This window comes from Opisthocomus hoazin, chromosome 12 (genome assembly GCF_030867145.1).
Source record: "Opisthocomus hoazin isolate bOpiHoa1 chromosome 12, bOpiHoa1.hap1, whole genome shotgun sequence".
Lineage (NCBI taxonomy): Eukaryota > Metazoa > Chordata > Aves > Opisthocomiformes > Opisthocomidae > Opisthocomus > Opisthocomus hoazin.
This window is the reverse complement of record NC_134425.1, coordinates 16499955-16521083: the sequence shown is the minus strand read 5'-3', so window position 1 is coordinate 16521083 and position 21129 is coordinate 16499955. Positions and strand designations below refer to the sequence as shown.

Genomic DNA, 21129 nt, shown 5'->3' with positions numbered 1-21129 from the left:
ACCAAGGGTAGGGCTCTACGAAAACACCCACAGCAGCAATAGTCTGGCTAACCTCACTCCCCAGCTCACGTTTTGATTCCCCTTTTTATTCCGTGGGACAACACCGGGAGAGGAGGAGGAGGAGGAGGAGGAGGAGGAGGAGGAGGAGGAGGAGGAGGAGGAGGAGGAGGAGGAGGAGGAGGAGGAGGAGGAGGAGGAGCAGTGCTCCCCTCGGGCGGCGGGGCCTGGCAGCGCGGCACGTCTTTCACCGCAGCGTCCCTCCCGGGAGAGGCTTTTACTGGCTGCCGGCGCTGTCCGTCGGATGAAGTCCCGCCCTCCTGACCCTATCCGGCGGAGGGATAGGTCGTAGTCCAAGCGGCGCGGGAAGTCTCCCCGGACGCCGCCATTTGGGGAGCCGCTGCCCGGCGAAGGGGCGGGGTTATTGCGCCTGCGCAGCCCGGGCAGGGCAGGGCGTCACCGCGCGCCGCGCCGGGAGCGCGGTCGGCGGGAGGATGCGCGGGGGGCGAGGCGGGGCGGTGGCGGCGGCCCCCTCCCCCCCTCCGCCGGTCGGCGGCAGGTGAGGGCGGCCCGGGGCGCTCCGCTCCCCCGGCCCGGCGCCGGTTGGTAGCGGGGGCGCGGTGGGGCTCGGCGGGACGTCTCGGTGTGGGCCGGCGTCCTCAGGCGAGGGGTGGGCCTGCCCGGTCCGGTGAGGTGAGGGGGGGGCTTCGCCGGTCCGGTGAGGTGAGGGGGAGGCCTGCCCGGTCCGTTGAGGTGAGATGAGGGGGGGCGGCGTGCCTGGTCCGGTGAGGTGAGGGGTGGGCCTGCCCGGTCTGGTGAGCTGAGGGCGAGGGGCCCCTGCCCATTCCAGCCCCGTGGGGTACCCGCACGAGCCCCGCATCCCGGCTGGCAGAGAGCACGACAGGCCGTGCCAAGGCATCCCGGGGCTGCCACGGCCCTGCCTCAGGCCTCGCAGCATAGTGACAGCATGAGGGCCCTTTGGCTTTCCGCCGTTTTCCGGCTGCTGCTGTCTGTGGTGCGGCCCTCACCGCTGCCTAGGGCCTCACGCAGTGCCCGTGGGAAGCGGTGTGCCTGAAACGGGGCCTTTGCCATTGCGCATCCAGGCCAGGAAGGACAGAGCGCTGCACCGGGCTTGGCTTGAGCCGCGGTGGGAGTTGCTCGAAGCTTTGGGCTTGTGGGCTATCGCACAACCCGCTTGCACTGAATTAAAAGGACATTTAGTAAAGAAAGTGTGTCAGTCCTTTTGACATCAGCACAGGCACCAAGTGCACGTGAACCGTTGCATACAGAGCTTCAGGTGTATGCGTGCCAGAAGGCAGGATGAAAATGACCCAGCATACGAGGTCACCTCCGTCTGCTCAGGGTGGTCCAGCAAAGTTCCCCCAGCTCTGTTCCTGCAGAGACCTTGCTGGCTGCCGGAGTGGTGCCTGCAGTCTCTGCCAGCATTTCTCTCGCCTCTTCTGGGGTGTGTGCAGAACTGACAGTTCTGAGGCAGCAGCTGTTTTCACAGGAGGTTTCTGCAGTTTGTGAACGTCACAGGTGTAAGGCCCCTGCTGCAGAGTGAAAATCTGAGTAGTTCCTGCATAGGCTTTGTCAGAGATTCTCGTGCAACCTTAAGATCAATGAGGCTGTCACAACCAGTAAGAACTTTATTATTTGTACAGCCCTTGTTATTTGCCGTTGCTTTCTTTGCAAACTCAATGGCGATGACCAGCTGGATGAAAACAGTGCCCCTGTTGCTGGTGTGCTCCTCCACTATGTACCTCGCCTTCCTTGGAACCAAAATGGGACTTTTTAGGATGAGGTGGAGAAGTGTGAGTTGCTTTCTCCTTCTGCTGAGCTAGTGTTACCCTGAGCAGCATCTTTCTGGACACGGGGTGTTACTCTTTTACTACCTTTGGCCACCTGCGATGGTCCACGGTGGTCTCTGGGTGCTGTACTCCTTGACTGTACCATTTAGTTTTTGAGAGTTCTGCCTTCTGAACTTCCTGACTGATTCAATGTGGAATTGAATTGGATCCTGTAGAAATCCTCAGGTTTTTCATTGCACTGGGTCCCATAAATGCTTGTTGCTGTGTATACCAAAAGAGTCAAACAGCTCCTTTCTGTGCCTGTAGGACGGGACTTCAAACTCGCTGTGAAATTCAGCAGGAATGGAAACCTTTTGTGGCCACAAAAGGGAATGGCAGCTAGCAACAAGATTAAAGAGCTTTAAGTGCTTCTCTTTGAAACTCAAAGTTTAGAATGATGTTGCAGGCACTGATTATTTCATCTCTCTAAAAAGGAGATTGATTTGTGTCTCCTGACGTGCAAGATACCTGTTTCAATCCGGTTTTCACTTCCAGACAAAAGCCCTGGTTTGTGGTGTTTCCGTGTGAGGGTCCTCAGAACAGTGGTCATTCCAGTGTTTGAGTATGGGAGGTATCAATGCATGAGAGTTTTCCTTTTCAGAAAGGTTGGCTTATAAAAGGCTTTTCATGATTTGTGTAACTAATTTGGCGAGACTTGTTTGAAGGTGTTAAACTTGTTGGGTGTGAGAGTAAATATGTAGACATTGTGCCTAATTCTAAGCTGGTATTGGTCGCAGTTTCAGGCATTTCTTTCTCAGAACTGTTTCCACCCTCTGCTGAATCTAGTCTTCACTAGCTTTTAGCTCATCTACTTGTGCTAGATGAGACCCTCAGCGCATTCCTTGAAATTGTCTGGTCTCCCAGTAAATGGCTAAGGTCCACAGCATCCTGTGGCAAGGCATTTCACAGCTTAGCAACGTTTGGTGCGAGGAACCACGTCCTTTAGATTGTTTTGATCCTGCCTTCTCTGAGCTCTGTTTGATTTGTTCTTGCATGGGGAGAATCAGTGAAGAATTGGTCTTTCTCCATCCTGAACCATTCATGACTTTATTACCCCTGTGACATCTCTGTTGTGCCGTTTCCAGACTGCAGAATCTTTGCTTGCTTAGGTCATACTTGTATAGAAGATGTTGTATGCTTTTGATCACCTTTGTCTGCATAGTTTCCAGTTCTGTTTCCCCCTCCCCCCTTAGAGAAGTAGTGTTGGAAATGTATGTGGAGCTCCAGAGAACGGTGCTCTGGGGACTTTTGCGGTGGCAGATTGCTGTTTTTTCTGTGTCTCTGTTCAGTCTTAGCAGACTGTTGATTACAGCTGCCTCTCTCCTCAGCTGTGGCCTCATTCTGTACAGTGGGGTTTTAGATTGCTTCCCCAGGGTGGCTTAGGCTGGAACGTCTCCTCTACCAGTGCTCGAGTGTGCCTGCAAGGTGTGCGTACGGGCGGTACGTGTTGGTACCCTTCCTCAAAACCTTTTGCTGGACTTCCCATTACAGCTCTTTCAGCATTTACTCTAGTTCTGTCTGTGCCACGTACACTCTGTGACTTGTCCTGCGCAAGGACCATGTATTCACTGCCCTTCAGCATCCACATCTGTCCCACTGTGACTGTCCTGACAAACCAGGACTTCCCAGGTGGCCAGAGACTGGAGACGGGCGTAAGAGGCTGCGGGTGCCTCTCGGGGGGGGAGTAGAAATGTGTCCTCTGGTCAGTGCCATTCTGCAGAGCCTGCTGGCTGCTGTATTTGGGGGGCTCTCAAACCCTGCTGGGCCCTGTAGCTGTGCAAGCTGTGCCTTTGTGCCCTGAGAGCGCAGCTGCCTTGCTAGAAGTCGTTGCTGAGACTGGGTTGGCCAGTTCTGGATTTGTGGTACCACTGGTGAGCTGGTATCCTTAAGTTCTTGTATCATCAGGAGCTGGGCTCCATGGAAGTAAAATGCTAGCTGTTGTGGGTTTGTGCCGATAGTTGCTGGTGACACCAACACAGCAGCACGTTACGTTTTGGGAATAAGTGAGTTTAAAATTAATTCCACCTGACTGAGATTTTTAAGAGGCGGTTGGGTGGGAAACAGAAAAAATTTTAACTTAAAATGCACAAGTGTTAGAGAACCCTGCTTACCTGAGTAGCAGGAGTCTCCTATTGCACACGTTGAGTGCTACGGTGTGCTCTTAATAGCACTTTCAAAGAATTCAGCCTTTTCTGAGCTTGTGTTGTGTAATTTTGACATAGATCATGCAGACATGCTCAACAGATGTAAGCAGGCACACACTCGCCTTGTCTGTATTCCACATGGCTTAGTTTGTGTCTGTCCAAAAGAAGATGACGCTTTTTTTACTGCAAGCAGTTTTTCTTCTTCCAGCCTGTAAACTGCCAGATAGAGGTGTGGGGGGACTTCAACAATTATGCTTACTGTCCATCCAGTTGCAAGGTGTTATTTCTGTTTGCATCATTTATAGAAAACAAGCCTGAATAGAAGCCATCCTTCCTGCCAGTAAACGACCCTTTTATGTAGAATAGTAAAGATTTTCAAGATACTTTTGATGCCATCCTTATGTGAGTGTTCTGCTAAATGTTGGATAAAAAGGAATTAATTCAAATTGAAATGAACTTTGTTCGTCTTTATAAAAAGAACAACAGTGACTGTATCCCTGCAAAACTAACATAGCACAGAACAAGCAAAAAACCAGCGAATTAATTCAGTAGATATTTCATAAGGTGTTTCATCACATCTGTAAACATTTGTGTGTGTTTTACGAAATAAATATTCACAAATGCTACTGTTACTGTTTCCTAGTTTAGTGTGTGTACCACAAAAATACGTAGAAATTCAGCCGGGGTTGCAGTTTTGTTATGCTGGTCAATGCAGGCACCCCCCAGACTAACAAAATGCCGATTGTGTGCAAGGCATTTGCACTGTGGGTAGTTTGACTTGCGTTCTGGGAGTTCCTGGTGCTAGGCTGGGATTTGCTTTCACACGTTGTAATTTAGTGGGAGTCTTTTAGGATGGGTTGATGCATGACTCTTTCCACAACAGATCGCGATTCTTGTCGCTTTCTGGGATTTTTTTCCAAAGGTGTTGATATGGTGTTGGTACCAGTTCTCTTTTTAAGCATGGTCTTTGCTTTTTCATAATAAGCTTCTAAAGATACCTGAATTTGTCATGTTTATAAAATTAAGAAAACTTTTGCTTAAAAAAAAGTCATTCAGAAGAGGTCAGTAGTGTGTATAGTAGATAAGAATTCACAAAGGCACAGAACAGAAGCCAGAACGTAGGTTGCTGTGGTGTTACAGGTTGAAGAGACTTCTGACATCTCGAGGTTAGCACTCAAGTGAATGCTAAAGGCAGTTCAGCCAGTTGCGGCCAGAAGCAGTTCTAAGACAAACTGCCAAGTGGGGATCCGAAGGGATTAATTTATCAGCAAATATTAAAAGAACAAAAGAAGTGTGACTTAACCAAATGTTTCTGTGTAGGGAATATCATAATTACGTGCAAACCCCTGCATTCCTGGAGATTAAATGGCATGGGCAGGAGGAGGTATTTTTAACTGTCCTGAGTTAAATAAAACTTTTAACTACCCACAGTGGACACAGAGGAGCGCCCTTTTCCTTTCTGAAAGCAGTTTTCTATGTATTTTAGCACTGACGTTTCTCCTTGTAGCCTTCTCCTCCCCAGGCTAAAAAAGCTCAGTGAATCCAGGCTTTCCCCATAGGACGTATTTTCTAGATGTTCTGTGCAGTCGCTTAACTATTTGCCGTGAAATTGTTAAGCTTCAAGTAGTTGTTTTCAGTTTGTGCATTTAATTTGGAAGAAAGATTTATATGCCCCAGAGCTTGGCTGTTATTTCCAGCTATCTCAGTCTGTCTAATAAAAGATATTACCTCATCTCACAAACCTTTAACTCATTTAGAGACTTACATCATCACAACTACAGCAGTGCTGCTTTTTCTGCCGGTGCGATAGGCGCTGTGTCCTGTCCCCTTGACGCTTCCTGTTGCTCCCAGTTCATGCCTTGCTGTCTCTGGTTTGTTCCAACAGGCTCGTGTGTGTTTCTGTACGTGTGTCCTGAGTTTTGAAGCTCAGGGGATGCTTGTCAAGTTGCTTTCTTACCATTCTTCTGCAATGGGATTGTGAGACTTGTCCCTTAATGCTATTTCTCTAAGGATTGCAAGTGTTGGGGGTTTTGGTTTTTCCATTAGCATTTTTGAAAATCCTGAATGCCGTATGAAGGATAGAAGCTAGCATTCAGGCTAGCTGTGTTTGATATCAAAATATGCCTTTTGTTGATACTGACTTGTAATTTTTCACATTTTAGGTACTGTGGATGGAACAGAAAGCTGAGGAGCCGAACATTTTATCGAGAGGCAATGTGTAGACCCTGATGGTTGAATGAATGCGGAATGAAAATGCTTCCTGGAGTGGGTGTGTTTGGAACTGGCAGCACTGCCCGGGTACTGGTACCCTTGCTGAGAGCAGAAGGCTTCTCCGTCGAAGCGCTTTGGGGGAAGACTGAAGAGGAAGCCCAACAGCTGGCAGAGGAGATGAACATCTCCTTCTACACAAGTCGGACTGACGATGTCTTGCTGCACCAGGACGTAGATTTGGTTTGCATCAATATCCCTCCACCACTAACTCGGCAAATTGCTGTGAAGGCTCTAGGTACCTTTTTATCTTTGGAGTCGAACCAGAAATCCATAGCTCGTTGGCAGGTTGAGATTTGAAGCTGGTACCCCAGCACAGTTCTGGTTGCACCAACGTGCATATGTAGTGCTAAAGATTTTGTGTGGGATTGGTAGTGCCATCTGCGAGAAAGGTTACCTAGAATTTTTTGTAAAAACACTATTTATAATTGCTTATAGCTTTGCAAGTCTTGAACCAACTGGGCTGAAATTTCTCATGTCTTCTTCAGACTGAACTTGTGGGGGGAGGTTTTAATAAAAACAAGTTGTTTCAGAGGTGATGATGAGGGGGGCAAATGTTTTTATGCTGTTTTTTTTAAAAAAAAAAAAAAACAAAAAACAAAAAAACCCCCCACAAACTAACTTAAGTTGCTTAGTTTTATTCTTATTTCACGTAAATTCTTAATTCACGTTCTTCAGTAGGAAATTGAGATTTGCCTGGAGTGGGGGAGTTGTTCAGCTCTGCTTTCTGGTTTCCCCACAAATAAAACCAAACTTGAAAGTTAGAAGCCTTTGGAAAAATGCTTGCATGCACTCGGTAAAATCTTGTGAGTCAGGACCTGAATTCTCTGCAGATGCTCGTGCGGTGGCCGTGGCCACCCCCTGGAGCTCTCTGTGGACACCCATGTCTGCATCAGGCTGGTGTGGTTCCAGGTACAGAATTGCTGGAGCAATCCTTGCACCTGACACAGGAGGGCAGATGCTGAAGGAGGAGGGGATGTTGGGGACAGCAGGAGGAATCCAGCAAGACGGGCTGGGTGAAGGTGTCTGGGAGAGAAGGGACGACACCCTGAACTGGTTGGGCAGGGAGGTGGGGGCCAGCTGCCCAGGCGTCCTGACATTTCTTGATTCTCCAGCGTACAACTTCGTAGTGTTAATGTCCTCTCACATAGTACAGCGTGGGTGTGAGTTTGCATGTGATTCCATAAATAACAAGTGTGATATTTTTACTGTGTTTACAGGAGATCCATAGGAGTTAATTTTAGGACGGGTAATATTTCAAACCGTGTGAGCCAGGGTGGTTTGCTGTTCTTAGCCTCTTTGCTCTACAGTAATTACTTTTGGAAGTAAACAACTCTCTGCACAAACATTTGCAATGGCACTTAGATATGCAGAGAGAGATTTCAGGCTTCTTTTGTTCTCTTTTTCTTTTTTTACGTTGTTAGATTTGATTGTTCACCTTCTTAGAGTACTGTCTTTTGAATTTAAGGTATTGTGATTTTTGGATATTTGAGCTGTAAGTTAGAATTTATCCCTAAATATGCTAAAGTACTTTTAAATACTTGTTAGGCAGTAAGCATTTCACTAGTTCTCATGGTTTTTGATGGTCAAGTGTGCTAAAAGGAGGGGACTAAACCTTCTCTGGTGAATCATTAACCAAAACAGGTTGAGATTCTTTCTTCAAAGGCTGGGAACCTGCAAGGTGGCATTATCCAGAGGAGGAAAGGGAGATAAAGATGGTGCAAAAGGACAGAGGTGATATGTGTGCTTGACTGCAAGTATAGGTAAGTGGAAAGCTGAAAAAGCTAGGGAAATGGATGGATGAAGAAGTAAAGGGTGGTTTATTCTTTACTCCTGTCTGTCCTGAAATGTTCTGATCTGCAAACCAGTGCAGGTATCTCAGGCCCACTCTGCCACTGACCTTGTCTATCAGCTTTCTAGATTCGTCACGATGGTATTTATAGATCTGCTACCAAGTCTGTCGTGACGTATTTTCAGCCAGTGTTGGATGGCTTGCTACGATTGAGCATTCTGAAAGAACACAAAATCAGGGTAGGGCCAAAGATGGCAAGTACATTTTCTCTGGAAGTCCGGGTTGATAGGATTCTACAATTGTAGAATTCTACAATTCTAATTGTAGAATTATTGACTGGGAATTGTGTATAATAGGATGGTGTTTACTAGCTGAGAGACTGGGCTTTAGGAAAGATCAGATGTGGGGTAGTGATCATGGTCTTGTGTGTTTGTTTTGTTTTGTTGTGTGTTTTTATTTTTTTTTAAAGTGCTTACACTTTTATTACTTATTTGTATACATTTTTTATACGTTTTTTTAATGTGCTTACATTTTTATTTCTGGCAGAGAGGAAAGACCAAGTTTTTCCAGGCAGTGCAATTTGCTTGCTTAAGTTTCTTACTAACAGGCATCCGTAAACAAGCCTGGGTACAACTTTGTCATGATGGGGCCAAAGCAGTAACGCTGGGTTGAGTTCATGAACCAGACAGAAGAGATCAAAGCCCAGAGGATAATTCAAATTAAGATCAGTGTAATCTTACAGTTTATCTCCACAACAGGAAAAGCAGGAAGCTATCCTAAAATTTGTGCTTCTTTTGATCTTGGAGGAACTAAATTAGTTTCACAAAATGCTTGTGTTGTGGTTCATGTCCCACAGTTAAAATGCATCCACCTTTGCATTCGGTGAGCCCAGAGTGGAGTTACCAGCTGGAGTGCAATGTAAAATGTGGGACGTTCATGTGTGAGGCGAGGTTCAGGAGGCAGAACATGAGAAGTCGTCAGAATAAAATTTCTTCAGGGTGCTAAAGATAATGCTGCTCCATGTACTGAGCCCAGCCATCGAACGGATGGCTTGGGAAGTGGCTACATAGGAACCTTTTACTTGCCTCTTGGCTTACACTGGTTCACTACATCGTTTAAGACATCCTGGCAACGGAGATTGTTTGACGCCCTGATTTTGCAGAGTCCTTGCACATTATAGCACATATATGTTAACTATGACGGAAAGAATCAGAAAGGGCTCTATCACTGCTTTGTGTTGTGACAAATCCAGATTTCCTGTTCTGGAAACAGGATGAACAGGGAAGCCATGAGTGCTCTTTGCATATTGTGCTTCCTGTCTCTGTAACAAGTAGCATGGAGGTCTTTTCAAACCATAGGCAAACAAGAAGTGAAATGAAGGAGTGTGTTTTGGAATGAGCGTTAATTCCCTGGGAGGCTCCCAAAGCAAGTGCGTCTGAAACAGCAGGTTGTTTGGGAAGATTCTTCAGCCACTCCCAACTTCCTAGGGTGGACAAAGCAATGGTCTGGTGTGCTTCAACAGCGGCCAGTTGTACATCTTCCTAGGTGCAACCACTGGTATCTGATGTTACTCCAGGGAGTAAAGAACCGGGGCTTCAGTTCAGTGAACATATTTACATGGGATAAATAGATACAGTAGTTTGACTCAACATTGTGGCTCATGCAGAGAGAGGCGAAGTGGTAGCAGTCATGGTGAGAAGGCTGTCTCAGCTCCTCGCACTGCCTGGGCAGGCTGTGTGGCCTATGGCCAGTCCCTCCTGACTGCTGCAGGGACAGCTCTGTGCATGGGTGCCCCTGCGTGTCCCACCCGAACAGAGGACAGCAGGAGCCCTGCTGGGCTGCCTCCTGTTTCAGGCTGCTCAGCGGGCCCCTGGGATGTGAAGGACCTCGTTGACAGAGCAGTGGGCCAGCTGTGGTCTCGGTGTCCTTCTCGTGGCCTGCTGGTTTGCACCCAGCCTGGGACAGAGAGGTGACCCCAGCTCATACACACTTTGACTGTGGAGAGCACCAACTCTTTAAGGTTTGGGCTGCACTTCTCCCATCTTTGTGTGAACGCTTCCCCTCCCAAGGTCCCACCAGGCTGCAGGGTCCCTTCCCCTCTCTCCTGCCCATGCTGGCACCCTCACTGCCTGGAGGAAGGAGCGGGCTGGGGTGTCCTGGCAGTTGCTGTGGCCTGCATCCAGCACCCGTGATGGCTTTGGGCAGCGTCCACCAAGTAGGATGAGAAAGCAGTGAACTTTCTGTTCTTGTATTTTTGTTAACAAGGGCTGTAAAATACTGCACATGTATCAGGTTTTGGATGTGGTGTGGCTAACCAGCTGCAGGAGAAGCTGATGCCTTGGTGCTGACAGACTGTGGATCTGACTAGACATGTAAGGTTCCTTGAGGAGAAAATTATCTAGTCTATTTTTTGCTGTCCGAAAAGTCTTGATTCACCTGTTGTTTTTGATTGCTTCTGTAGGATGTGAACACACTTTAAATCTCGTATTTCGTTGAGTGATTTGGCTGTATTACGTTAATGAGAGTCAAAAGACTTCTGTTTCAATGTTTATTTACTAAATCAGGAATTGGTTTGAAAATTCTTGGAATCTAGCAGGTGCTTTTGCACCTGAACATGGGAGTAACTGGTTTGTTTAAGGACTTCTGGCAACGGTGACCTTTTATTCTCTTTTCCCTCCCTCTTACTGCAACAACCAGTTGAATAGCCATAAATAGGAGGACTTCAGTGGTGCGATGGTCCGCAGAAGTTGATATGCTCCCGGCACCTGCGGTTTGCCCCAAGGTGCGTGCAGAGAAGACCCTGACGCGTGTCGCTGGGACAGCCTGCAGCGAGCTTCATCACAGGCAGTGGAGCTGCTGCTGTCCTCGCTCGCTGCCTCTGAGGTGGGGAGATCTGACTGCGCAGCCCCATCTCCTTCCTCCCAGGCACGCAGCCCGCTTCTGTGGGCTTAGACCCACTTGTGAGCTGCTTGAACTCACCCGCTTGGAAAGGGGAAACTTGCTTTTCTAAACTGGGCTTAGCTGGTGAGCTGAACTGGCTCACACAGGGCTCCGAGGAGCACCAGAGCCCCGTGGAGGCTTCCATGCCTCCTAGCTGTGGGGACCTCCACAGAAATTTTTGCAGCGGTGATTTAGGAGAGCAGCATGGTACAAAGTTCAGCTTATTCATTATCAAAATAACAGTAACAACAGGAGGGTTGGAAGTTGCTCTGCCTCGGAAAACAGAAGGCATGGCCGTTACGTTGGTAAGGGACCTTGTAGCCATCTCGGACTCGGCCCTTGTCCTAGCGGCACGGCTGTCTCTGTGAGCCTGGGGACAGCTTGGGGGTGTCCCACGAGGGCAGCTGCAGGATTATCCCAGAGATGTTATGGTGCACCCAGATGTCCGTCCTGGCACCCAGGCAGTGCTCGGTGCGCTGTGCAGAGCTGTCAGTGTGCTGCCTGCCGCCCCCAAAATAGGCATCAGTCACTTTTAGCTCCTCAAGTGGCTCAGCCCGCGCTGGCAAAAAAAGCTCAGGGGTGATGCAAGGATGCGGGCGGGTGGCGGCACAAGGGCAGCCCGGTGCTGTCATCGACCGCCTGCCGTGAAATGGCTGTCCCTGTGTGGCAGGGTTGGCCACCGTTGGCTCGGCCCTCTCTGCTCTCGGTCCCCCACTGCAGGGGCCCAGCCCCTTTTGTGTGGACACCGTCAGGCTCCTGGAAGAGCCAAGTCGGGGCAATAACCTGCCAGAAAAAGAGCCAAGATGAGTGAATATTTCCACGCTGGGTTTGTAGCCTGAGCCGGCTCCAGTACCACCAGTTGGAGGGCGGTGGGGTTGTGCAAGGGGGAGAGTGGCACCAGCAGAGCGCTGGCTGCAGAGCTGTACCCTGCGCGTACATGGATCGAGAGTCATTTTTATTTTCTGCAAGCTTTGGGAACTGTGTATCTGCTTAGGATGCTGTGAAGATCTGTCTGCTTTTTGGTTTTGCTGGTATTTTACTGTAACTTGGCTGGAGATAGATGCCGTTTAAACAAGCAGGCAGATAAACTGGGTGCTGAAGCATCTCGAGATGCTTCAGCTAGCCCTGCAGAATATCCAACAGGGTTGTGCAGCAGGACTGGAGACGGGGAATCGGAAATGGTCCCTCGCATAGGGGGCTTACCAGTGGGCAGCCAAGGTGTCCCCAGGGAGTTTGACCTTACCCTTTGTTCATCAAAGCTTCTGTTGACTCGCATCAGTTTAGGGGATTTCTTTGGAAGAGACCAATAAAAACTGTAGTCTTGCTGCTTTCTGACTGGGTTTTGCTTGTGTCCGTTAGGAGCATAGGTTCTGAGATTTCTGTAGCTGTCCCCTGGCTGAGCTGGGCACGGTGATGTGTCATGGAGCTCGCTGGCCCTGGACCACTCCACGGTTCCGCAGGGTTTGCTCGGCGCAGCCAGGAGGTGGAGTGCCGAGAGCAGGAGCTGCAGCTGGCTTCCCCTCGTGTGCCACGAACCCACTGGAGCCCTTGGGCTGGTGTCTTCTCCTCAGGGAGCTGGTGAAAAGCTGCTCTGAGCAGGGAGCGCAGTCTGCCCCTGGGTGAGGAGAAGCTCTCAGAGAGGTGCCTACCACCATGTGCGGCGATTACTGCTGTTCTTAGGTACGATGTGACTGACCTTCAGGTCTGACATCAGCAGTTAATGTCTGGAGACTTCTAGGAATACCCCTGGTTGCTACGTTGCAAAATGTTGAGAGAAGTATTTTATCAGAATAGATGTATGTGGAAAAGTTAAGCCATGCCATGAGAAAAGGGTGACGATGGGGGAGGAAGAGGGAATACCAGCAGAGCACCAAATGTAGGAATTTGTTTGAAGCTTGCACTGCGATGCTCTTTTATATTCCTTTATTTCTGCTTTATGAATTACTGACTGCGCATATGATTCAGGCTGAGCACAAGAAGCAGCGTGTCAGGAATAAAAGTGCAGCGGCTCGGCTCGCGAATGCAGCTCTCGTCTGTGTAACTCGCAGTCACCTTTGCAGTCTAATGGTACGAGCTGGCTGTACGTGCAGACCAAAATGCTTCGCTTTCCAGTTAGTGATGCTTTTAAACCAATCCACCCACCAAAACATTATTTCTAATTCTTGTATTCTGTACACAGGCCACTAAGTGCCTTGTCTGTCCCATTTCTGTTAATCTATCTAAAATGATAAATTCATAGTGATGGTGAAATACAAAGTGAAAATCAAATGTCCACTCACCTCTTCCCTGCAGGGTACATGACGTTTTTTTTCTTCCTCTGGCTGTATAGGCATTCAAGTAATTTTATAGCTACAACACGCAAATTGTGTCTTGTTTTGATGCCATGTGATGCCATTTGGCCATTTATCTTTCATGATGTAAAGATCCTCTCTTTATTTGGAGCCTCTCTGTGGGAGTTGGTCAGCTCTGCAACCGGAGCATCTCAGAAGCAGCTTTGAGTCTTGCTGCACTTGGCGTTCCTATTTTAGTTCCCAGACCTTTGCCTTTGAAACTGCAGCAGGAAAGCCTGACTTCTAAAAACCCCACTTCTTGACTACCTCTGGGGCATGTTTTACTTGTGTGTGCTGTATCATTTCTTTCTTTCTTTGTGCCACAGGAATAGGGAAGAACGTGATCTGTGAGAAAGCTGCTACCTCTGTGGATGCCTTCAGGATGGTCACAGCTGCCAGGTATTACCCCAAGCTGATGAGCATTGTTGGCAATGTTCTCCGTTTCTTGCCTGCCTTTGTGAAGATGAAGCAGTTGATAGAAGAACACTATGTGGGCAACGTGATGGTCTGCGACGTACGAGTTTATGGGGGAAGCCTGCTCAGCCAGAAGTACAACTGGATCTGCGATGAGCTGATGGGAGGAGGTGGTCTGCATACAATGGGAACCTACATTGTCGACCTCCTAACTCACCTCATCAGCAGGAGAGCAGAGAAGGTCCACGGTTTGCTCAAGACTTTTGTGAAGCAGAACACAGCTATAAGCGGGATCCGCCACGTCACTAGCGATGACTTCTGCTTTTTCCAGATGCTCATGAGTGAGGGTGTCTGTTGCACTGTGACTCTCAACTTCAACATGCCTGGATCATTCATCCACGAAGTCATGATTGTTGGGTCTACCGGTCGCCTCATAGCTCGCGGGACGGACTTGTATGGGCAGAAAAACACCGCGCTCCAAGAAGAGCTACTGTTTACAGACTCTCTGACTATCAACAAGGGCCTTTTGGATAAGGGGTTTAAAGACATCCCCCTGCTTTACCTAAAAGGAATGGTGTACATGGTGCAAGCGCTGCGGCAGTCTTTCCAAGACCAGGAAGACCGTCGGACGTGGGATCATAAACCTGTCTCCATGGCAGCCTCTTTCGAGGATGGTCTGTACATGCAGAGTGTGGTGGAGGCCATCAAGAAATCCAGCAGGTCAGGGGGGTGGGAGGCTGTGGAGGTGATGACTGAGGAACCAGACGCCAACCAAAACCTCTGCGAGGCGCTTCAGAGAAATAACTTATGAACGTTCCTGCTTTGGAAGATAGGACAATTAACGCTTCTGGCTGTAATGTAAAAAAACCTCTCAATTTTTAAGATGTGTAGATTCTTATTTAATAACCTGAGTTCCTTGGTTTTTTAAACGTGTAAAATATGTCTTGTTCTGATAGATACTGTTCTGGTTTGTTTAAAGAGTTTTAAATGTTTCCATTTTGCAAACGTTTGATTTTTGTCTTTGGAGACTGTTAGGAAAACTTGAATTGCCGTTTGCACTTGCAGTAGCTGAAGCAAAGCGTGGGATCTCTGCCATTGCATGGCTTGGAAATGGGACACAATCCCTGTTGCGCAGGTTGCTTGTTTTAACAGTTTTAACATGAGAGCACGTAGAGCAAGATCAGGGAGTATCTGTTGTTCAGATGCCTTTTCCTTCTCTCTTGGAGACTGATTAAATTTTACTCCTCAGTTTGTAAAATTTTATGAAAGAGTTTAGTGATGTAACGGGTCTCTAAACTCCTATAGGACAAAGTAGAAGGAACAGATTAAAGTTTGTAATGTAAGGATCAGCCTTTTGGCTTCCTGCACGTGGCAAATGTCTTTCAAATTCATTTGAACTTGTATTTTGTTTAAATGATGCTATGAATTCTCTGTTGACAGTGTCTTGGCAGGAAAGTCTTCAGGAAGTCTGTGATGACTTACGCAATTCTTCCTTACCTGTCGACATTATTCCTTCTACTCTAGAGGCTGCCTGCATCCAGCAGCTTTTTTCCATAAGCTCTGTGTCCATCGGTTGTGTTTACCGCCTGGCAGCACCGATGCCGTGACTGCGAGGCCATGTTCTCCTTTCTGTGACCATTAGTAAATGCTTCCCGGGGCCACAGGACTTCCATGGGGTCGTGAGTAATGAACTTGTACAGCATTAACCTTCCAGGAACCTGGAGATGGAAGTGAGGAGCTATTTCCTACCTCTTGAAGCTCTCTTAATGTGCTGCCTGGGTAATTATCACACTACACACATCCTGATAGTTGAGAGAATGGGGACTGAACTGTCCTGGGTAGGTCTCCTCTTAATCTCAAACACTGGATATTAACCCTCTGGCCCTGCCCATCCTCACGCCCTCCTGCAGCTTGTGTCCAGTGGAGAGATCCGTTGGTCGGCGGAAATTCATTCCGTTTGAGAAGCGTTTCTCTCCGAGGCAGGTATGCCCAAGGGGTAGTCCAATTTTACTACATTTGTTTGGTCTACTTGAAAGCTTTTTTTAAATGTATTTCCCACTAAATTGTAACGCTGTGTATTTATGTCTATTAACAGGCAAACTGCTGTTTCATAAGCTGGTCCTTCCTGAAAAGTGTCTTGTTTTCTACAGAAATAAAAAGTTGTGTTTGTTGAGGGTATTCTTTATGCAGCTGCGTGCTTGCGTTTGATTCGGTCAAGCTGAAACCATCCTAATGAATGTGAACAGGAGACTTGCAGCAGGGGTTTGGAGCCTCTTGAGTCCTTCCCCACTTCTGTGCGCTTTTGCTGTCAGCTGGGCAGCTTGGGTGTGGAAAAAGTAGGAGATAGCTCTGTGCCGTCCTAGCAAGTGTCACCCATTTATCCCCAAGGGAAATGAGTCCCACCACAGTACCCATTTTGCACCTCTTTGCTGTTCCCCTTGGGCTGCAGCTGTCGAGTAGCTGGTTTTGGAGATCCTCTTGCCTATCTTGGACTTGCCACGTCAACTTTTGTGATTAACGAGATCTTTATTTTTCTGCCTGACTCATTGTAGAAATTGCTGGAAGACACCAACTAAGAAGCAAAATCCCCGTGGCACTGATGGGACCGCTTTCTTTGCTCAGGGTGTAAGTCAGGTTTTACCTTTGCGTATTTACTTGCAAAGAGTTCAGACTCTTGACAGAGGCAGGTCTGCTGACGTGCTGTTTTAGAGGGCAGGAGCGTGGCTGCTCCTGTGCTCTGCGCAATCTCAGCTCTACGGTGAGCTGGGTGTTGAAGGCAAAGGGTTGAAATCTATTCGCTGTTCCCAGCTAGAGCAGGTGGAGCAGCAAAAGCGGCATCTCTGCCAGCCTTCCTTTACGGGCAGAGGACTGGTGTTCCTGCCACAGCTCTGAGCATCTGATGTCTGTGATGTCTATGTGCTACGTAGAGCAGGTGAGATAACATCTGCTGAGCTCACCTGGAAGTGGCCGCCTTCGTTCAGCCAGAACAGCTCTGGCTTATTTCATGCCAGTTTTGGGTCTGTTTTGAAGCTGTCCTCCTTGAAGTGAGAACCAACCTTTGTGCCTTTGTCAGCACACTTGTACTGGGCAGAGCATCACAAAGGACACCTTCTGTGGGAGGAGGAGGAAGCACGAAACATCTCCAGATGATCCCAGCGAAGGAAGAGGAGTGCCAAGGCTCCTGGGTGAGCAGGACACCTGATGGCAGAAGCGTGCAGAGAGGGGAAACGAGCTTCTCGTAGGGTGGCTACAGCCTCCCACTGCCCCGCGCAGGCAGGGCGGGATGGCCCAGGGAGCACACCTCTGGCAGAGGTGCATCCCTGTTGGGACGCCTGGGTCTCCCCCGTGCGATCCCCGCTCGTCTGACGCGAGGTTAGCCCTGCTCGCAGTGGGGAGCGGGCCACACTCTGCTGTCTGCGGGCTGAAAGGCAGCGCTGCAGTGTCCCCCCCACGTCCCCCACACCGGGCAATCTCCAGCACATGCTGTCGAGGCTGGTCCCCAGCCTCCTGCCTTTCACACGAGGAAGGAATGACAGCACTTGCGTCGTAAGGCCAAGTGATGCACAGGTATATTTTATAATGAAAAATTGCTTTTTTTTTTTTTCTTTTCCTCCAGGCAAATCGGGTTCTCTGCAACCAGGAAGAAAACCCCAGTAACCCCACAGCTGTTTCCATGGGCGAGGTGGTGGCCAGCACCCTGCAGGCCGGGCTGTAGGAGCCACACAGGAGGCAGAAAGCCGGGTGGCTATTGGTACTGAGGAAAGAGCGGCAGCACCAGGTGAGCTGTGTATCGGAGCATCCTGTCGATATCAACCTGCAGGAATTTGTCACCCTCTCCTGGGGCTGGGATGTCCGGAGCGCTGCTGGCCCGGGTATCTGCAAGAGGAGCGAGCGTGTCAAGAGCCCAGCCGCCTCTCCGGAGACAGGCTGAGTATCCGCACCAGCAGGACGCCAGCTCCCAGCAGCGTGGGCTCTGCGTCTCCAGCCTGCCCTCCTGCTTGGAGCAGCCCTGTCACCAGCTCCAGCTCAGGCTGGACATAGTTTTGTCTGGCCATGTCTTGGAAAGCAACTCTGGACGCTGGGGACTGTGGAGTCACCTGAAGAATGCTGTCCTAGGGGGAAGGGTCCTGCTTTGTTTGGCTGAGCCACCTCAGAGCTTCAGGAGAAAACCTAAGGGAAGAGCTGCTGCAAATGGTGACCCAGAGACACCCAAGCCGCTTCTCTAAAAGCTAGGAGCAACAGCAGAAGAAAGAGGGAAAGGTGACAGAACCTGCACAGTCAGCAGCATTCTGGCAGGATGAGGTACTGGGACCAGCAGGTCTCTGGCCACTGGCAGGACAAGGCCAGCCCCCCAGGGAACGCAGGAGCTGGGTGAACCTTATTGGAGCTCACCCTCTGGCTGTGGAGCCACTGCTCTCCCAAGGGCTGCAGGGACCCGGCTTGGCTGTGCCGGCTCTGGGACTGCATCCTCCTCTGCTGATGGGTGCATCATCTCCGGCATGTCGAAGTTGATGTACTGGTACAAGGGGCGCAGACGCCGTGGTTGTCCTGGAGAGGAACAAGAAGAGCCCAACGCTGAGCACCGCTTCCCTGCCAGGCTTCACTGTAGCTCACGGGCTGCAGAAGCCTCAGGAGGAGAGGAAGGCTGTTACCCCTGCTGGGGGGGAACCGAGCCCTTGAGCTGAGGCTGCCTGGTGGGACAGAATCCATGGATACATGGCCACATCCCAGAGACAGAGCAGCAGCTGGAGGAAGAGCCGTGGGCGAGCCTGCCTGGGCATCGCGGTGCCCAGCTGAGACCGCACCAGCGGCAGAGCCCCCGTCATCACCAGACCCAAAAGGACAGCTGGGAGAAGCACAAAGGCTGGGACTGCCCTGTGTTGTGCTATGGATCCAGCCTTAGACCAGCGTCACTCCTGAGACGAGCCAGTTAACGAGCACACCGTGCCAGTCCAGCGCAGCTCGCGCAGCTGCAGCCACCAGCGTTGCTCACCCAGCGTGTCTTGGGACTTGGCCCCTCGGCACGGGCGCAGGCTTCTCGCACGTTTCTTTTTCTTGCTTTTCTTCTGCTGCTTGGCAGAGGGGCCAGCATCGCCTCCAAGGGCGCCTGGCTCCGCGGCGGTGGGACGTGCTCTCTGGAAATCGGGGTGCTGCAGCAGGAGCACTTGCGCCTTGACCCTGCGGGACAGAAACCAGCTGCGGGGCACGGCCGGCTCGGACTGCAGCGGGCGATGGAGCCTGGCGGCACCAAGGGCTCTCCACGCCCTGGCGCAGGAGCCATGTCCAAGCGCAGCCCTTGCTCAGTGCCTGGGACTGGCTGGCCCCTCGCTGCTGCTGTCCTGGCCGTGCCGGCACAGCTCCCTGGCTGGACTGGGACAGGGCTGGTGGTCGTGGGCTGTGGCTGATGGATGGCTCTGGGCTACTGAGTTGCCGTTTGTGCCGCTTCCCTTTCCACCGTGAGCCCTGCGACTCTTCAGGTGTCTCCCTTTCCCTTCTTTAGTTTATCTGTTCTTTTAAACTCTGAGCAACTCTCAACATTATTACAACCTGAGCTCCTCCATTCTCAGCAAAATAAAAACCAAAACAGAACGATGTCCAGCCACAAATCCCGGATACTAATAACTACCATCCCACCCCCGCACAGTGCAGCCCAGCCAGGGCAGACTGGGGCTGGCTGCTGCTCCTCACACAGCGATCCTGGCTGCATTGCAGCACGAAGCTGGCTTGTGAAGGAGACGCGGTGACTTACTTTGCCCCCTTGAGCTTGAAACCGTAGGCCAGCAGCCAGGCCTGCAGCGCCGTGACACAGCCGAGCTCCGCCAGCTCCGGGAAGAGCTCTTTGTTCTTCCCCATCTCTTCCTTGTACAGCGCCACATGGACAAGGACATCTCGCCCGTTCTTGGACCACTGCAGCGGACACAGGGGACAGCACTGATGAGCGATGCTCCCATCCTGCCAGTCCCTGCACCCGCTTTCCTCCAGCCATGGCATGGGTCACCCTGCCGCCATGGCTTGGGCCCTTTGCTGGCTGTTAGTGACCACCTGGAGTGGGGGTTTTGCACCCAACGTGGCCCCGAGGTCTTGGAGGTGAGCCCAGGTGGCTGGCGAGCGGGAGCACCCCCTGCTGCTGTGGCGGCTGGCTGGTGGGCAGGACCGCAGGGCTGGGTGGCCCTCCTGAGGCTCTGGTTGCTACCTGGCCCCCCCATCACCCACAATGGCCCCGGCAGTCTCCAAGCGGGAGCTGGGGACACCCTCCAGCGTGCTGCCCGGGCAGAAAACTATTGGGGTGTTTTCTCTCAGTTTGAAAAAGACTTGGGAGTAACACCGTGCCTTTTGGTTCTGGGTAGCGGCCCCAGGGACATCCCCCCTCTGCGGAAAGGAGCTTTTCCCCTTCCTTCCCCCTCCCCAGTGTCTGGCGCACATCGAGACCCCTTGTTCTGGCACAGGGGCCGTGCTTGTGGCACCTGGGAACAGAGCCTGTGCTGACCCCAGCTCCCCCGTCCAACGCGGCACCAGCCTTCACCTCCAAAGCTTTCATGTCCGGGTTCCCCAGGGCTGCAGACAGCTGGGCAAGGACAGGGCCAGGCTCGCGGGTGCCACGCTGCCCCTGCTCGGGGCTCGTCGTCGGGGCGGGAGGCTCCGGCGCCGCGGCTGACATGGCAGATGCTCTAGGCTGCCTGCAGACCAACATCTCCATCAGCGTTCGGTTTGGCACGGGCGCTCAGCCCAGCCGGGCACAGCAAGCCCTCGCCATGGGGTCACGGGCACCGTCCACCCCTCCCTGTCGAGCTGCCGGCGTGGTGGTTCCCCTCCCAGCCCCGGGCCTGGGGGACGGCTCTGAAAGGGCTGAGCTCTGCCCAGCTTGAGACCCCGACGAGATCCCGAGGCAGCCCTCGGAGCTCTCCCGATACACCTGGGGATGCAGGGAGGGGATAAACCTCCCGACACATCGGGTGCTGGAGCTCCCTACCCCACCCGGAGCTGCCACAAGACCCCGACCGTCCCAGCGAACCCTTCCCCTCTGCCTCGGACCTCCTCCGAGCCAACCTTCGGCCCCCAGCCAAAGCCTCAGCGTTGCCTGCCCTTCCGCTGGCGGGGAGAGGGGACCGTTTGCCTGTTAAACGGACATCCGAGCGCCTCTCCGGCATGGCCACCGGCCCCAACCGCAACCCCGAGAGGCCGCGGGCACCAACTGCCCGCCCTGAGCATCGCGCCGATGGTCCCCTGTGGGGTTCACTGCTGTGGAGCAAGGCAAACTCGCACAACTGACCCGCTCTCCCGGACAGGACCGGCGCTGTGCGCTCCCGAGCTGCGAGTGAGTTCCCCCCGCGCCGCCCCCCCACTTTGGAACCCAGCGTGACGTCACACGGTATGGAATACCGGGCTCTGTTTGG

General features: G+C 51.2%; 2 protein-coding genes across 7 annotated transcripts; one reads left to right on the top strand and one right to left on the bottom strand.

Moving 5' to 3' along the window:
- Nucleotides 1–446: 446 nt before the first annotated feature.
- Nucleotides 447–15920, top strand: GFOD2 (Gfo/Idh/MocA-like oxidoreductase domain containing 2). Of its 6 annotated transcripts, none has more exons than XM_075433492.1 (3): nt 447–556; nt 6154–6497; nt 13648–15920. In XM_075433492.1, exons 2-3 carry the CDS (start codon nt 6239–6241, stop codon nt 14544–14546), a joined length of 1158 nt encoding a protein of 385 aa, XP_075289607.1. In that variant the 5' UTR covers nt 447–556; nt 6154–6238; the 3' UTR covers nt 14547–15920. The 6 variants fall into 6 exon arrangements, with proteins under 6 accessions (XP_075289607.1, XP_075289609.1, XP_075289608.1 ...); XM_075433494.1 differs by lacking the exon at nt 447–556 and adding an exon at nt 5780–5862; XM_075433493.1 differs by lacking the exon at nt 447–556 and adding an exon at nt 5810–5892.
- A 1371-nt stretch (nt 15921–17291) lies between these two features.
- On the bottom strand, nt 17292–21064 carry C12H16orf86 (chromosome 12 C16orf86 homolog). Its single transcript, XM_075433498.1, has 6 exons — nt 21006–21064; nt 20259–20412; nt 19485–19642; nt 18729–18913; nt 18128–18283; nt 17292–17611 (listed from the first exon to the last, which is right to left on the bottom strand). The coding sequence occupies exons 2-6, from the start codon at nt 20391–20393 to the stop codon at nt 17481–17483; spliced, it is 765 nt and encodes a 254-aa protein (XP_075289613.1). The 5' UTR covers nt 20394–20412; nt 21006–21064; the 3' UTR covers nt 17292–17480.
- Nucleotides 21065–21129: the final 65 nt, after the last annotated feature.

Bases quoted from the DNA above. Each gene is read 5' to 3' on its own strand.
- C12H16orf86 (XM_075433498.1), bottom strand. From the start codon at position 20,393: ATGTCAGCCGCGGCGCCGGAGCCTCCCGCCCCGACGACGAGCCCCGAG. The intron at 19,643-20,258 runs GTGAAGGCTGGT...TGTCCGCTGCAG, and splicing joins CGGACATGAAAGCTTTGGAG to TGGTCCAAGAACGGGCGAGA. The intron at 18,284-18,728 runs GTGAGCAACGCT...GTTCCTCTCCAG, and splicing joins CAAGTCCCAAGACACGCTGG to GACAACCACGGCGTCTGCGC.
- GFOD2 (XM_075433492.1), top strand. From the start codon at position 6,239: ATGAAAATGCTTCCTGGAGTGGGTGTGTTTGGAACTGGCAGCACTGCC. The intron at 6,498-13,647 runs GTACCTTTTTAT...TTTGTGCCACAG, and splicing joins AATTGCTGTGAAGGCTCTAG to GAATAGGGAAGAACGTGATC.